Source organism: Leopardus geoffroyi, chromosome D3, assembly GCF_018350155.1.
Source record: "Leopardus geoffroyi isolate Oge1 chromosome D3, O.geoffroyi_Oge1_pat1.0, whole genome shotgun sequence".
In the NCBI taxonomy this organism is placed as follows: domain Eukaryota; kingdom Metazoa; phylum Chordata; class Mammalia; order Carnivora; family Felidae; genus Leopardus; species Leopardus geoffroyi.
The window spans coordinates 43,390,044-43,406,502 of NC_059339.1; the positions used below are offsets into that span (position 1 = coordinate 43,390,044).

At 45.9% G+C, this 16,459-nt stretch overlaps 1 protein-coding gene across 1 annotated transcript in view; it reads left to right on the forward strand.

Annotated features, from left to right (window-relative positions):
- The window catches only part of COLEC12 (collectin subfamily member 12), a 197,189-nt gene that overhangs the window by 159,144 nt on the left and 21,586 nt on the right, over window positions 1-16,459 (forward strand). The window contains exons 6-8 of the mRNA XM_045457892.1: window positions 10,700-11,188; window positions 12,409-12,545; window positions 13,801-13,910. Of these exons, the coding sequence (XP_045313848.1) occupies window positions 10,700-11,188; window positions 12,409-12,545; window positions 13,801-13,910 (736 nt within the window). The remainder of the gene's footprint in view (window positions 1-10,699; window positions 11,189-12,408; window positions 12,546-13,800; window positions 13,911-16,459) is intronic.

Below are 16,459 nucleotides of genomic sequence, written 5' to 3' on the forward strand. Positions count from 1 at the left end.
GCTGTCAGCAAAGAACCTGACAAGGGTTTGAACTCACAAACTATGAGATCGTGAACTGAGCTGAAATCAAGAGTTGGATGCTTAACTGACTGAGCCACCCAGGTGACACCCATTTCTTATCTCACAATATCTGTGGGTTAGGAGTCTGGGCAAGGCTTGGGTCCTCTGCTTAGGGTCCCTCACCAGGGTGCACTGTCACTGAGGGGCTGAGGTTTCATCAGAGGCTTGACTGGGTCAAGATCCATTTCCACGCTCCCTCAGGTGCTTGACAGAATTCATGTCCTTGCAAATGTGAGATTGAGGTTCCTGGGGGATTTCAGGGGAGTAAGGGGTACTGGCCTAGAGACCACCTACAGTTCCTTGCCATGTGACCATCTGACAACACTGCAGCTTCTTCAGAGCTGGCAAGGGAGTCTCTCGCTCCAGTCTGCTGAGACTGTGTTATGTAACGTCATCTCATCTAATGTAAGTCAAGGGGGTGACATGCCATCATCTTTGCCATGTTTTGTTGGTTAGAAGCAAGTCACAGGTTCTACACTCAAGGGGAAGGGATTACACGAGGGTATGAGTCATTGGAGATGACCCTAGGGTGTGTCTACCACAGAATGGGTCTAAAGAATGGTAGTTAATGAGCCCCTGTGAGGCTGGCAGCAAGTCTGGATGGCAGATGGCAGGGGCCCACTCAATAGCTTTGTCCGTGACTAGCATGAGGATATGGATGACCTGGTAATCCAATACTTGTATGACATGAAACTATATATACTAGCCCATGGATGACAGAATCATAATCCAAAATGACCTGGAGAGGCTAGAATAATAAAAAGATACCAACAAATGAAGGAGATAGGGAATACATGTAAAATCCTGCTGGTAGGTAGAAAAAACAAATAGAACAATGTTGATGGGAGAGCATGGCTTAAAGAAGTATGCATGAAAAGCATGGTGGTTTTAGTTGATTGTAAGCAAGTCACTGTGTCTGCCAGTGAATCTAATGTGATCTTTGACTATATCAATAGAAATATGTCCAAAATGAAGGAGGTGATATCTTACTCCATTCAGTGTGGCAAGACTACCCCTGGAGGATAGTGTGTACTTTGGAGGGGTCCCTTTCAAGAGGGACATTCACAGAGCAGCATGTTCAGAAAAATTTGCCCAGGATTATGCAGTCTACATGTGCTCAAGGAAAGATTGAAAGACCTGGGAACTTTAACCTGTAGGAGAGACTGCTTAGTGGGAGACAAGGCTGCTATCTATAGCTATTTAAAGACTGTCACATGGAAGAGATTTTAAATGACATCTGAGGAGGGTGAAACAAAGACTAATGAGTATTCATTAATAGAAAACATTTTGGTTTTATATGATGTTGCTTATAAAAATTGGCATTGCCTGTAAATATAATGGCTTCCCTGAGAAATATGGGTGTCCCAACTGGGGGGTGGACAGTTGCAGGGACACTGTGGGTGTAAGTCATACTCTGAATAAGGGACAGGTTTTCAAATGATAAAAAAGGTATTAGGGGGCTAGTTTTTCCCTGTTTTTTCTCAAATTCAGAATGAGGGCATATCTCAATAGATAATGCAACCACATGAAATAAGAGCTTGCTAAATTTCTGTGGTCATTGTAAAACCTTAGAAAATCCTATTGTAGTTTTCTGGCCATTTTCCAGCTATAAGTTTTATGGTTTTATTATTCCATTAGTCCAATTGCTAGCTTGTCTTCTACAAGTAAACTTCTGACATATTTAGTGTGTATAGACAGTGTGACTTGTCAGCTAGGGAAGTGTGTGAAAAGCTTATAGTTGAACATTCAGACCCTGGCTTTAAATTAATGTTTCCATTATTGTGACTATTTTTATTGGCTAATGTTGAATGTGAGTATACTGAGTGCTTTACACAAGCTCTGTAGGATAGGAACTTATAAGATCATAACCAGTTTACAGATGAGGAAACTAAGGTTTAGAGAGGTGTTTAAGGAAACTGCTCAAATTTACAGAGATGGTAAATAGCTAAATAGTATCAAGTCCAGGCTTCCTGGTGCCAGAGCCCATGCTGCCAACCCCGTCAGTAATCGCTGAAAGTGAGTGACCCTCCTCTACAGTCCCCAGCTGCCCCTGAAGTAGTCTGTGAGGGCAGGGAGCTGGGATTTCGTTCTAAGTGCGACAGGGAGGTTTTAAGCAAGGTGGTGACATGGTCTGATTTATATTTTTAAAAGGTCATTCTGGGTGCAGGGTCAGGGGGTGAGGTGGGAGAAGAATAGATTACAGGGGAACAAGCAGGGTGATGGGGGTCCAGTGAGGAGCTATGGGCCAGATATGAGTGACGTGGATATAAGAGAAATGGGTCTCATCATTGAGCAGGAGTCTTGTAGGCAGACTCAAGGGCAGCCTTACCCTTCCGTGGTCAATAGGGCCCTGCTGTAGAAGCCCTGACTGGCTTCCTCTGGCTGTACTCTGCCGAGGGGGAGAAGTCTACAGGTTCAAGGGGCTGCGAGTATTCAGAGCTCACATCAACCTGTTCTTGACCCCATTTGATGCCCAAGACCCTAGAATTTCCTACGCAAAGTGTCCGAAGCCCAGAGGAGCAGCCGTGAGGCATGGTGTGTTGTAGGGGTGGTGGTGGAGGGGTGTGGACAGAAACTGAACACAGGGTCAGGGGCCAGTGTATGTGGCTAGATGAGGCTGATGGGTGGATTGGCTGTGAGGGTGAGGGAAAGAGAGGAGCAGGATGTCTCCTTAGTTTTTAGCTGAAGCAAGTAGGTAGATGGACAGACTGGGGAGGTTCAGGTTGAGAGGCCCGTTTAGACATATTAAGTGGAACATATCTGTTAGAATGAGGTTTCTGACTCCGTGCTTCTGAAACACCTGAAATCCTGGTTTCTGAATGATTTTTTCCTTTTCACATATGCCTTTCCTATATTACTTTTATCCTTGGTCTTTTTATTACCTGCACTTTCTGTGAGGTAAATGAAACTTCTCAGGCCAAACAAACTGCCCCCATTCTATTCCATCTGTTCAACTTCCTCCAGAACAGGAATGTTCACGAGGTGTTCCCATGGAAGAAGAGACTGGGGGCAGAGCTCCATTTCCCCTTGCACTTCTCCAGTGCCTTTCCTCTGTCCCTCCCAGCAAATCTGGTTCCTGAGGATGAGGGAAAGATGAGATAAAGTAGGATGGAGCAGGATTGGATTAACTTTGGGTTATGTTGGGCTTGCCTCTGCAAGATTCAGAATACCCTGACGCTTCCAGGGAAATCCTTTGGACTTGCACTTAATGAGCCCTCACGCATATGGTGCATGCCGTTCGGTCACAGCAGACATTGGCCTCATTGCGAAGTAGAAGCTGAAGCTGCCTGCTTGCACTGAAGCTAGGTGATAACTGGAAATAGATTTTAAACCCCAGGTTGAATCCCAGCAACAATTATTTCTTTATCCATAAACCAAAAATACTTTATTGGAAAAGCCTTGTTTTTGTTACAAATAATGTAACTATCGTTATGCTCATTGTGTATGTGGAGGACTTCACTCGTCATAACGTCACAGTGCACTCTCGGGTAGGAAGCAAAGAATGCAAGGTGCATCTTCCTAGCACAATCAGAGGGCTCCCTTCCTCTGTTCTTGTGAGAGAGGCAACAGATTTAGTGGGCAAGAACAAGAGCTCTGGAAATAGACCTGAACACAAATACCAAGTTCCTCATCCTCTCCCTGCCTCAGTTTCCTATTCTGCATCTACCTTTAGAGTTATGAGAACTTCATGAGATAATGTCAATAAAGCTCTTCGTACAGTGCCTAGCAGGCAGTTGGCTAATATTCATACTCAAATGTGAGTAAGTTCAGTGCCTACCCAGGATTTCTGCTGCAGCCCCAGCTGCTACATCACAGTGCCAAACAACAGCTTCGTGTGCTCAAGGAATAAAATTGTCCAGATGGGGTCAGTGTTGATTTGGTTCCAAAAGTACTTACTGCTGGCAGCCCAGTGCCTAGCCTTGGAGAGGACTCAGAGTCAGGTGCTGCTGACAGCTAGCTTTCACTCACTTTCCAGTCCATTGTCTGCAGTATGCCAGTCATACTGCTGAGCACTGGGTTAATTTGTCTGTTTTCCTTGTTCCATCTCTTTAAGGTAGGAATTACCAGCATTCCGCATTTGCAGGGCTGGGAACCATGGCACAGAGCCTGAGTAACTTATCCAAGGTCAAGGAGCTAGCAATGTCAGAGAGTACTAACCCTGGATCTAATTCCCAAACTGATGCTTCTACATGAGCCCCTGCTGCTATGCAACGATGTAAGAGAAAAGATAGCATGTTTGGGAAGTTGAAATGTGGAAGAGTTTGTTTTCAGTAGAACAGTCGGTTGAGGTGTAAGAGATTGACATTTGAGCTGGACCTTGACAGATACGTAGGAAGGCTGAATGGATCAGGCAGGAGGCCTCAATTTCTCTCATTGCCAACTGCCATTCTTGTCATGCTTCCTCAAAGAAGACTGCTTGTCTGAGGACCTTTGAGAGCAGGCATTTGAGGGCATAGAAACAGAACTGTGGCCAGTTGGTGAGAAATGGTGGTTTAAATATACCCTGAGGACAAGGGTATATTTGTGGAGAGGGAGCTTCCGTGGCTTTCCAGAAGCCTGTCTTAAACATGAGGTTAAGAATCAAATTATTTTTCAAAATTATTGCCAAATAATATCTTTTAAATTTCCTCAAACAAGTACTTTTAAAGCACGTCAGTGAGAACAAACTGAGGGTTGATGGGGGGTGGGGGAAAGTGGGTGATGGGCATTGAGGAGGGCACTTATTGGGATGAGCACTGGGTGTTGTATGGAAACCAACTGGAAAATAAATTTCATATTTTAAAAAAATGAGAAGAAAAAATGTCTCAGATTATACGACTAGTTTTCTCCATCTTCTAATCTTACCACTAGAGGTTCTAAAATGAAGTCTCCAAAATCTTGCAGGGCAGTAAGAATTGAAGTGGTTTGTGTACTTTCTGCTTTATTGGAAAACAAATTGGAAACTTCTCTCAGGGGTAGGACACAGGGCTGGTCCTCCTCAGGGCCTGCAGTTTGGTTTCCAAAGCAGAAACAGCAAAGTGATGTAAATTTACCCTGTCCTCTTTAAACTGTTTTGGGGTGCCTGGGTGGCTCAGTCGGTTGGGCGTCTGACTTCGGCTCAGGTCATGATCTCGCGGTCCGTGAGTTCAAGCCCCTTGTCAGGCTCTGTGCTGACAGCTCAGAGCCTGGAGCCCGCTTCGGATTCTGTGTCTCCCTCTCTCTGACCCTCCCCCGTTCATGCTCTGTCTCTCTCTGTCTCAAAAATTAATAAACATTAAAAAAAAAATTTAAACTGTTTAGAGGATTCAGGTGTTCAAGGCTCCCAATTCTGGAGGGTGGGGAACAGGGAGGATGTTTTGCTGGCAGTAAAACACAGGCTGCTCACAGATCTGGTCTAGGTCATATTCAGGCATTTCTGGAGCTTGCAGTGGCTTTACCAGCAACCTGGGTATTCTGGCATTTCAGAATCTTGAGCCAGGGAGCCACTCACTTGGTCTTGAAAACAAATCTCAAATTTGCTTCTGAAGGGGGACATCACATCTGCTTCCACATGTAGCATTTACCACATTCTCGACTCTGAACACAAGTTGTTACTGCCCAAGCTCATAAATAATCCTGGGTCATTTATCTCACTGTTGCTGTTTTAAGGCACTAGGGGTGACTTGTCTTGTATTTCATCTTCTTTTCATTTCAGCAGCTGCCCAATTAAAGATTCAAGTAAGACCTAAAAGCTTGGGATCGTCCAGATACTAATATTTGATGCTAGCATCCCAGGTCCTAGAAGAAGATATACCCCTGGCATTAATAATCTATTTTTTTACGGGTAGCCAGTATGGCTATTTTACAGGTAGCCAGTGGTTTTAGCTTTTTTTCCTCAGTAATTTTTAAAAAGAAACAAGTTGGTTCGGGGCGCCTGGGTGGCGCAGTCGGTTAAGCGTCCGACTTCAGCCAGGTCACGATCTCGCGGTCCGTGAGTTCGAGCCCCGCGTCGGGCTCTGGGCTGATGGCTCAGAGCCTGGAGCCTGTTTCCGATTCTGTGTCTCCCTCTCTCTCTGCCCCTCCCCCGTTCATGCTCTGTCTCTCTCTGTCCCAAAAATAAATAAACGTTGAAAAAAAAAATTTAAAAAAAAAAAAAAAAAAAAAAGAAACAAGTTGGAAATTTCTAGTTCTTAGTGAGCAAAGTACAGTCTTACTGAATACTTAAGTATATGAATGAATCCTCTTACATATGGGACACATAGAGTACATTTTTACTTAGCCCAGCATTGGAAGGTAGAGTGCCAGCTTCCTTCTCTAGTGTCATGATGGTTTTCTCCCAAGGCTGGGGCAGTTATGGATGAAGAAATCGATAACACTGTGCTTGTCAGGAGTTTATCCATAGTCATTGATATTCAACCTTGTCTTATTAAGAGAGATGTAGCAATTCCTGTAAAAAATTCAGTTTTCATTCTAATCCAGCTGGGAAATGCATCACAAATAAGATTTTCAAGGTGCCTCGGTGGCTCAGTTAGTAAAGCATCCAACTCTTGATCTTGGCTCAGGTCATGTTCTCATGGTTTCATGAGGTCAAGCTCCACATCAGGCTCTGCGCTGACAGCACAGAGCCTGCTTGGGACTCTCTCCCTCCCTCTCTCTGCCCCTCCCCCACTCTCTCAAATAAATTAAAAATAAAATTAAAAAATTTGGAGGTGCCTGGGTGCTTCAGTTGGTTGAGCATCCGACTTTAGCTCAGGTCATGATCTCAAGGTTCATGGGTTCAAGCCCCATGTCAGACTCTTTGCTGACAGCTCGGAGCCTGGAGCCTGTTTCAGATTCTGTGGCTTCCTCTCTCTCTCTGCCCCTCCCCCATTCATGCTCTGTCTCTCTCAAAAATAAGTATTTTAAAAAAGAGATTTTCGACCTTTATATCAGAGGCAAAACCTTGCATATTGACATCTTTTCCCTTCCTTCCCAAGATCTGGAAGTTAGCACCTGCTGATATTTTGCACTGACTGTGGGATCCATGTTTGATGCCATTCTTAAAATAAGCCACAACTTTTGTGTGGAGTGAGTGGGGACATTTGAGAAGCACTTCAGTTCAGAGGGAAATAGCTAAACACCAAAATAAACCCACCCAACCTCAGAGAGAAATAAGATTAATGAAAAGCTGTCATCCTACGTAAGGAAGGTCTCGGATTCATACCTGGAGAGGAGTAGAGAGTTGTGTGTCTTCGGAGTTCTGTTAGAAACAAGAGGAAGGTGTTCTGGAAGAAATATAACTCCCTGTCATGTCAGGAAGACAAGTCCCAGAATAGTCACTATTCCATGGGCATGAGTAAACCCATTTCCCATAACCTACAAGTATAGTACCAAACCCAGTTGTGAGTGATTGAGAAACACTAATTGTTGGCAAAACCCATAAGGAGAATAAGGAATAAAGAATAAAGAATCTAAAGCACTTGAATTTCCCCCCAAAAAAACCTCTTCATTATTTGGATTTCTAAAGTCTAAACATAGACCATAAAAAGAAACAGGTGAGAAGAAAAGCTACTTTTATTTTTGCTATTATTCTAACTAAATTAGAATTTTGTTGTTGTTGTCTTGTCAGTATTGTTCCGCTAGAACCTTCCATAATACTACATCCATTATGGAGGAATGAATGCACACACCACCATCCCCACTATTAATCTCTAGGGCACTATTTCTCAACCACACAAAGGAACTAAGATACTTTTTTACAGAAGATCGATTTGACAATGAAAATCCACCTTCTCTATCTTTACTAATACATTCCAAGAGCCTCCTCAGCTTAAAAAGAAAAAAAAAAAAAAAACACCTCAGATTGCAGATGAAGAGACTACTGGATCAATTCTTAAATGTGTGTAGAGTCAAGAAAGATCTCCCCAGGACCCATTCCGTAGCAGCAGCCAGGAGCATCCTGATACATAGACTGAGTGGAGCTTTACTTCTTAGAAAGGTAAGGGGCACCAAGCAAATCGCTGCTCCCCCCAAATCTCTCCCTTCTGGTCTCTCCTGGGGCCCAGACTGTTGGCATCAGCATGCTAGGCATTTAGATCTGTGATGCACATTGGTTTGATAAACACTGTCTGAATAAGGCTATATAGCAGACACTGCTAGCTGCTAGATGGAGAAGTGTTCTCAAAGAACAAACAAGTACTAAAAGATTAGAGAAAGAGGAAAAACTTCCACCTGGGAGGATTACGTGGTAGGTGGATGACAGTTCTCCAGATGGATATGAGCAGAGGCAATTTTAAGAGAAGGGATATGCAGAAGTGCAGAGGAGGATGGACTAAAGACATGTTAGACCAGGTCATGAAAACCCTGATTTAATACCACATGACCAGGTAGTGGGGACAAAATATTTTAGGGCAAGTGGAGATCAGAGCTGTGGGACAAATGAGGGAAAGATACAGAGTGGAATGAATGGAGAGCAATCAAAGGTAGGAAGAGCAGTTACTATAGAGGATACTATAAAAATCTGCCAAAAAGAGAACCCCCACACTGGGTCATGATGAAGGACAGAGGGAAGAGGTGGTTGTGATGATGTAGGATGAGGGATGATGGAAGAAGGGCATAAACAATAAAGAGGTGATAAGGTCAGTTTTAGACATGTCAGGTTGGAGGTGCTGGCAGGACATCCCAGAGATAATGGACTGTCCAACTATGAGATGGAAATAAGGGCCAGGAGAGCTAGTGATGGAGAGCAGCCAATAGGAGCTGGTGGGCAAAAGTCAGTGAGTTGGGTTCGGAGAGAAAATTCTTCGTTACAAAGTCTTCTCAAGCAGATGAGAAAGACCCCTAGACAGGGTTCTCAAAAAAAACACACTGAAGCTAGTCCTAACCATTAGCATGAACTCTCTTACAGCTTGGTAACATCCTATCCAGGGCAACATCATGAGTACCTTAAATGAGGAAAGCTGAGTCCAGAGCCAAGGTTCTTGCTACGGGAGAACAGGGATGGGTGGGCTAGTTAGGGCCATGGATAATATGAGGGTACAGTGGACATCCATCAAGGCCTAGAGAGGGGAGTGGGGCAGAGAGACGCCCCCTCCCCATTGAGGCGGGAAGGCCTGCTTCAGTGTTCTGTCCTGACCAGCTGGTGGGGGAGGAGTAGGGTAAGGGGATCAAGAAAAACATAGGGTGGGAGGCCTGTCTACTCTCCCTCTCCCCAGTACTTCTGCCCGTCCAGCCTGAAAGGCTTTCCACTTCTATGGAAAGAACGAGTGTGTATCTCTTTTACTTATTCACATAGAGAACAATGAGATCTCAGACACTCAAAAGTTCCGGGGAGTAGAATATTTGAGAATAGTGTCCTCCTAGATACAGTCATTGCAATGAGAAGACAGGAATTACCATCCCAGCTCCACCACTAGACTGTAACTGTTCATGTCTCATTCTCCTGGATAGATCTGTCTTGAGGAGCTAGCATGGAATAAGAGCTTGGTGTCTCTGGCCCTACACGTCCTCAAATGTGCTCTGGGAATATAATCTCATAGATACAGTTCAGATGACATAACGTATGTGAAACTAGCTCAAAAACTGTCAAGTCACCATATAAATCCTGGTTGTGGTATGTTTGTGTGCAGTTCCCTGTCACCTCTAAGAATTTACAGAAAATAAAAAAATCCCAGGTCGTGTGAGCATCTCTAGGATGACAAGGGATGAGCAGCTATTTGCCTTCTTACTTTGGGGGAAAAATGTTGTTGTTTTTCCTCTCCCTTGCCCAATTAGATGGTCGCCTATTTTTTTCCGTAGCCCACAGCCCTATTTGCATTATTAGACTAACAAACTGGGGAAAATGACACTTAGCCCAGCTCGTAGAACACTTTCCCCCAGAGACCCTCTGAGCTGTTCCACAGGTGAGCAAGGCTCAGCCTCAAGGGCAGCAGCATCCCTGCAGCACTGGCAGAGGGGCCAGGAGGGCGGGAGTGAGGTGTCAGAGGAGAGGCTGCCACTTGGTGAGGATGAATTAGCAGAATGGTGCCTCTCAACATTGGATGGGATATTTCATTCAACTCTATGAAAAGAAGAGGAAATAGTAGGAGAGAATCCCCATCCCAACTTGCACCGCTTTTCTCCTGGTGATGGAACAGTCCCGGACGACTAAGGGAGCCCAGGTGAATGGTGTGAGTCACTGCTGTGGTTGTTGGCGTGAAGCTGTCCCTCCCCCTAAAACATCAGTGGATACCGGAGGGTTGTGTGCCGTTAAGATATATTCTAAATGCAGGGCGCTTGGGTGGCTCAGTCGGTCGGGCATCCGACTTTAGCTCAGGTCATGATCTCATGGTTCATTGGTTTGAGCCCCACGTCGGGCTCTGGGCTGACAGCATGGAGCTTGCTTGGGATTCTCTCTCTCCCTGTCTCTTTGCCCCTCCCCTGTGCGCTTGCTTGCTCTCTCTCAAAAACAGGAAGAAAAAAAAAAACATTAAAAAAAATATATTCTAAATGCTTGGAGCAGAAAGGGTGAGCTTAGTTAAGAAACCTTTTTGTTTGAAAAAAATACCAGCGACAACAGTATAGTGAAACAAGAAGCAATCCTTTAATGAATATATTTTATATGTCTAGATTTTTTTTAATTAGATATTTTATAAGATAAATTCTTCACTATCACTCACAATGGATTTTTGTTCACGCCATGTACATTTTTTTTATGTTTTAGGTCCTCCTGGCCCCAGGGGTCCAAAAGGCGACAGAGGACAGCAGGGACCCCCTGGTCCCACTGGCAACAAAGGACAAAAAGGAGAGAAGGGAGAGCCTGGTCCACCCGGCCCCGCTGGTGAGAGGGGCCCAATTGGGCCAGTTGGCCCCCCTGGAGAGCGTGGTGGCAAAGGCTCCAAAGGCTTGCAGGGCCCCAAAGGCTCCCGTGGATCCCCTGGGAAGCCTGGCCCTCAGGGCCCCAGTGGAGACCCAGGCCCCGCAGGCCCACCAGGCAAGGATGGACTCCCTGGCCCTCAGGGCCCTCCTGGCTTCCAGGGATTGCAGGGCACCGTGGGAGAGCCGGGGGTGCCTGGACCTCGGGGGCTGCCAGGCTTGCCTGGGGTGCCAGGCATGCCAGGCCCGAAGGGCCCCCCTGGTCCCCCAGGCCCATCAGGGGCAGCGATGCCCCTGGCCCTACAGAATGAGCCAACCTCTGCACCTGAGGCCAATGGTAAGTCTGAGCCCTCCCTCACAACCAGGATCAAGGGCACTGTGTGGGGTTGTGCCCAGCCCCCAGCATGCAGCCCATATGCCACCCACTCCCCACTTCTCTTGGCATTGAAGGCACCACGTGGGCAGGCATGGACCCCGTTGCTCTCACAGGCCTCTGCAGCAGGCAGTGTCACTCAGGCACATGTGTTTCTCTCTGAACACTATCAGGTTCTCTAGCACTTGTTTGTTTAGCTAAGTCAAGCCCTCAGGGACAAATGCGTCCCCAGACATTTCCTTTGTGACAGTCTGAGGCTGGCTACCCCCCACCCATTTTGTTCTCATTTTATGCCCTTCAATCTGGGGGATAGACATCCCTCAGTAACTACGTAGATGGAATTTTGTTACTAAAGCCCAGATTTCATTGTTTCGAGAAGGTGTTATGGTGCTTCTAGTTTTTTTATAATTATTAAATTTGCTTACTAAATTTTGATAACTTGGCAAAACCCTCAGTGTTTGGTTATCAACCAAGCCTATTTTTCTCTCCCTTGAATCACACCCAGTTCCACCTGATTTCCTTAAGCACGACTCTGGTCATCCTTGTAGCTCCACAAGCCCAGTTTTGGTTCTGGGTGCTCCCATCTATCTAGTTACTGATTAGTTCCATTTGACTCCAGACTGATGTGGAACATCTGCATTGCATTTTGTTGTTGTTTCTGTCACTATAAATACTAATCCAGACACAGAGGAACTAAGACCCAGCAAAAATAATTTTCCAGGCTACGTAGGTTTGACTACTGTGTGCTCTGTGGCCTGCCCTCCTGGACCAGTCTTAGCTCCCAAGGTGTCTGTCAAGGGCAGTCACAGGCTCACACACAGACGCTGGAACTGCTCACTCCTGGCCTGTGAGGGAAGTGAGGCCAAAGCCATGGCCTCTGACATATAACTGAAGAAAGGCATAGTGCTTCGTGTGTGTGTTTGTGTTTTCATTAATATTTAAAAAAATTTTTTTTTAATGTTCATTCATTTTTTGAGAGACAGAGCATGAGCCAGGGAGGGGCAGAGGGGGAGGGAGACACAGAATCCAAAGCAGGCTCCAGGCTCTGAGCTGTCAGCACAGAGCCCAAAGCGGGGCTTGCACTCACGACCTGCAAGGTCATGACCCAAGCTGAAGTCGGCCACTTAACTGACTGAGCCACCCAGGCGCCCCTAATTAATAATCTTAAACATTTGCATTCCTAGGCTGCCCACCTCACTGGAAGAACTTCACAGACAAATGCTACTATTTTTCGGTTGAGAAAGACATTTTTGAGGATGCAAAACTTTTCTGTGAAGACAAGTCTTCACATCTTGTTTTCATAAACACAAGAGAGGAACAGGTATGTTTGCAGCATACTTGGAGAAAACTATAATTTAAGGATATTTTACATCTGGAAATTGCATGCTTACTGGGGATTCGAAGATATCAAGAATCTATAGTCACATAAACACAGAAGGCCACATTCTGGAGATTTGGGCTTTATCCAGTGACAAGAAGCATTCATGGCACGGGAATTCTGTCCTCTTGCTTCTTACCTGGAAGATACTGCGTTATTAAGCTGGAGATCTGTGGCTCCCCCCAAACCCCGCCTCTGGTGGCTGTCAAAAGAGCCGTAATGTGGAAAAGAAGCCTGCAGGCTGGCATCAAACACCTGTGGAGAGAGAAACAAAGGGGCATGAACACTGTAGGGGTGGGTGCAAGGGACCAGATCTGTGGCTTCAGCAGGGTCAGGAAGAGCAGAGAAGACCACGGGGTAGAGCCCATACATAACGATGTTGACTACTCCCTAGGCCCCTATTGTGTGCCAGGCACGGTACAAGGCATTTCTCCTTTACACCTCACAACAACCTTAGAACCTAGGGGTATTATTATCCCCTTTTTACAGATAAGAAAACTGAGGCCCCACAAGGTTCAATAGCTTTATTTATGGGATTAAAAAGTAATGCAGAGCTGAGACTGAAACTGAGGTCCCTCTAGCAACCATGCCAATGGGCTTTGGTGCCACACTGTTCCAGTGGCCTCCTTCCTTTTCCCTAAGTATCTCCAGCAGATACAACCCTGAAAACAGATGTTTCCTGCAATAACTGGCCAGGAATGAGCATCCAGTCAGCTGCCTGGGCTTTAGACTGTGTAGACTTGGGTCTAATCTCAGCCCAGCCACTTACTATCTTGGTTACATAGGTTGCTGTGAAGGCTTAAAGACATGTGGCATGTGACACACTGGACGTGGGACGTGGCCAAAGGAAGAGCTCAATAATGCCACGGTTGTTAGTAGTATTAGAACATGGGAGTGACAGCTGATGGAGAGGGATGGAGCCTGGTGGGATTCATTGAGTTGTCTGGGTGATTTACAAGAGGAAAAGCGTCCCATAAACGTTACTTACAAACTTATAAGAGGAGAAAGTGTCGAAGCCCCAAAACACTGCAAAACAAAACAGGTGCAGTAAAAAAGAGAGCAGAAGCATGTATGTGCTCTAACAAACATCCTCTTTTAAATGTCCTTTTTCCCCCCAAATGCTGCAGGGGACAGGGGAATTCCCCCAGGTATGTGTGACCCCAAAATAATAACACATTGTCACTGTTTTGTTTTTCAGCAATGGATAAAAAAGCAGATAGTAGGAAGAGACAGCCACTGGATCGGCCTCACAGACTCGGAGCACGAAAATGAATGGAAGTGGCTGGATGGGACGTCTCCAGAGTACAAGTGAGTGCTCAGAGCCTTCCAGATCCCTGGGAAGACTTGGGCTGCTCTTGTTTTTCACCGTTTGCCTGACCCCCTGCAGTTTCTTCTTTAACCACCGATGCCCTAGATGCCCCTCACACTGAGGCTTCTGGTACAAGTGTTGTGTATTTCCATGTGTGCTTGAGAATCACTGTGCTATAACATAAGGTTCCTTTTTCTTTTCATGGAGTGAATTTTTTTCATTTATATGGGGGAAAAAAAAATCAGACACTCATAAAAGCTCACAGTATGGTACTTGGACTGAGGTGTTCTCCTTAAATGGTGCTCTGAAGGATAAGGAAGCCCAGACTACTTCAGGCACGATCAGAACTTGCCCCAGCCCTGTTCCTGACAAGAGCTGGGAGTTCCCTTAAGGATAACACCGTCACTGCCCCTGACCCCAGTGGGGCTTCTGGCCAGAGTGTGATTATGAACTACAAGTTTATGACAGGTGCACCGTGAACAAAGTTGTGTGTTGTAAGTCCAGTGTGACCTGAGTTCTGTAAAGGCAAAGACAAAGAATGGAAGCCCTTTATAAAACCTGCCCAGACTCCCAGGCTCATGGGGACTTCTGTGCCCCTAATTCAATCCTGGGGCTGTCATGTCAGCTCCTTCCCTAATCCTGCCCAAGGGTCATATGGTGGCTGAATTGTACCAATCTGAATTTCACTTCTTCCAACTCCTGTCTTGCCTCTAATGGATGTGAAAATAGGCAACAAGCTGCACCACATGGAGCAGAATTTATGCAAACTCACCTCCGAATAACCAACCTTTCCTGTGCTGGAGAAGAGAAGGCAGACCTGCAGAGGCTCAAGCAGGCGTGGTTTGGAGACAGCAGGGACCACGGCACCCAGGAAGGAGACAGTGAGGTGTTTCAGGACTAAGATGGTGTCGGAGGTATTGAGGCCGAGCCTGTAGCTGTCAAGGAGGAGAAGCAGGGGCCAGAGGCGGTGGAGAAGCCAGTGAGAGTTTTTAAAATGTTTCTGTGTGCCTGTGCACAGGTAGACAGACAGGCAGCTTAGCTTTGTACTTTTAAATCTTCCACGGGACCAGGATTAGAGGGTATAGGTAGAAACCTGAGTAAGGCCATTTCTTTACAAAACAGTGACCAAACATTAAGATGGAACATGAGAAGGTTTTAGGTCTGCTCCGAAGGCGAGCCTCACAGTGCCCACAGGGCAAATGGCTTTCTGCCTGCTGGCCTGACAGATATCCTGTCGGCTCCCTCTGCACCTGTCCTTGGGGGAGAGGAAGCTATGCCACACCCTGGCGCTCGGGGAATTGGCTGACAGCCCACCCTGAGCACCCAGCGTGGCAGAGATGTACTCAGGAGACGCGAAACAGTTGGGAGGGTTGGTGGTGGAGATGGAAGGCATCTCCCTTTAGAGGATAAAGCATAAATCTTATCTTCAACAGACAGGAGTGCCAGGATCTTTTGTTTTTTTTTAAGGGTGGGCAAAGTTAGGGGCGCCTGGGTGGCTCAGTCAGTTAAGCATCCGACCTCAGCTCAGGTCATGATGTTGGGGTTCGTGAGTTTGAGTCCCACATTGAGCTCTGTGCTGACAGCTTGGAGCCTGGAGCCTGCTTCAGATTCTGTGTCTCCCTCTCTCTCTGTCCCTCCCCTGCTCACACTCTCTGTCTCTCTCTCAAAAATAAATAAACATTACAAAGGGTGGGGCAAGCTTTAAAAAAATCAGCCTTCTCCACTTTCCTCACAACTATAAGTGCATAAAAGGTCTGGGTTAGACTCACTGAGAAATTCAATCTTAAGCCTTCCTCCAAGAAAAAAACTAGATTGGCCCATATGGGATGGATTGAGCTGAAGCATTATTGTCTGCGCCAACTCTCCCAAAGGGGAACTTTTCTCCTCTTCCCTGGGCTCCAACAGGAATTTGGTGACTGGGAGGAGAGCACCAGTGTCAGTACCTGGGACCTGAGAGGGATTAGATGATCAGACACCTTGCTGGGAACTCCTCCCCAGCCACAGCCACCCTGGAGCCTCCTGAGAGCCTTGGCTTCTGACCCTAACCACAGCACACACTGCACTTCTCGTTTTCCACCCAGAGGAACACATATGTAGTACGTGAAAAGTCCCCAGGATCAAGTTTTAAAAGCAAGAATAAATTAGGCAGACATATTATGAGGCCTCAATAATGGAAGGCTAATTTAATTTGACATAGAATAATAAACACTGCTCAAACTAGAAAAAGAGCCAATGCAGTGAGTTCCGGGTTCCAGGGTTTGACGTGGCATTTGTAGCTGCCAGTTACTCCACCATGTGAAATCTCATGTCTTCACCTGGCAGTATTACAGAAGGACCTATGTTGGTATTGTGAAAATTAAATGAGATTATGTATATAAAGCGTTTAGTTCAGTACTTGGTTCATGGGAAGTGCTCAAGAAATGTCACCTACTAGTATCAGTATTATCACTATTCTTGTCATAATTTCAACTATCTTCATACTAGTCAGTAATTGCAGAATAACACTACCTAGCATTTACGTATTTTACCGTATCCTTACTCAGATGCC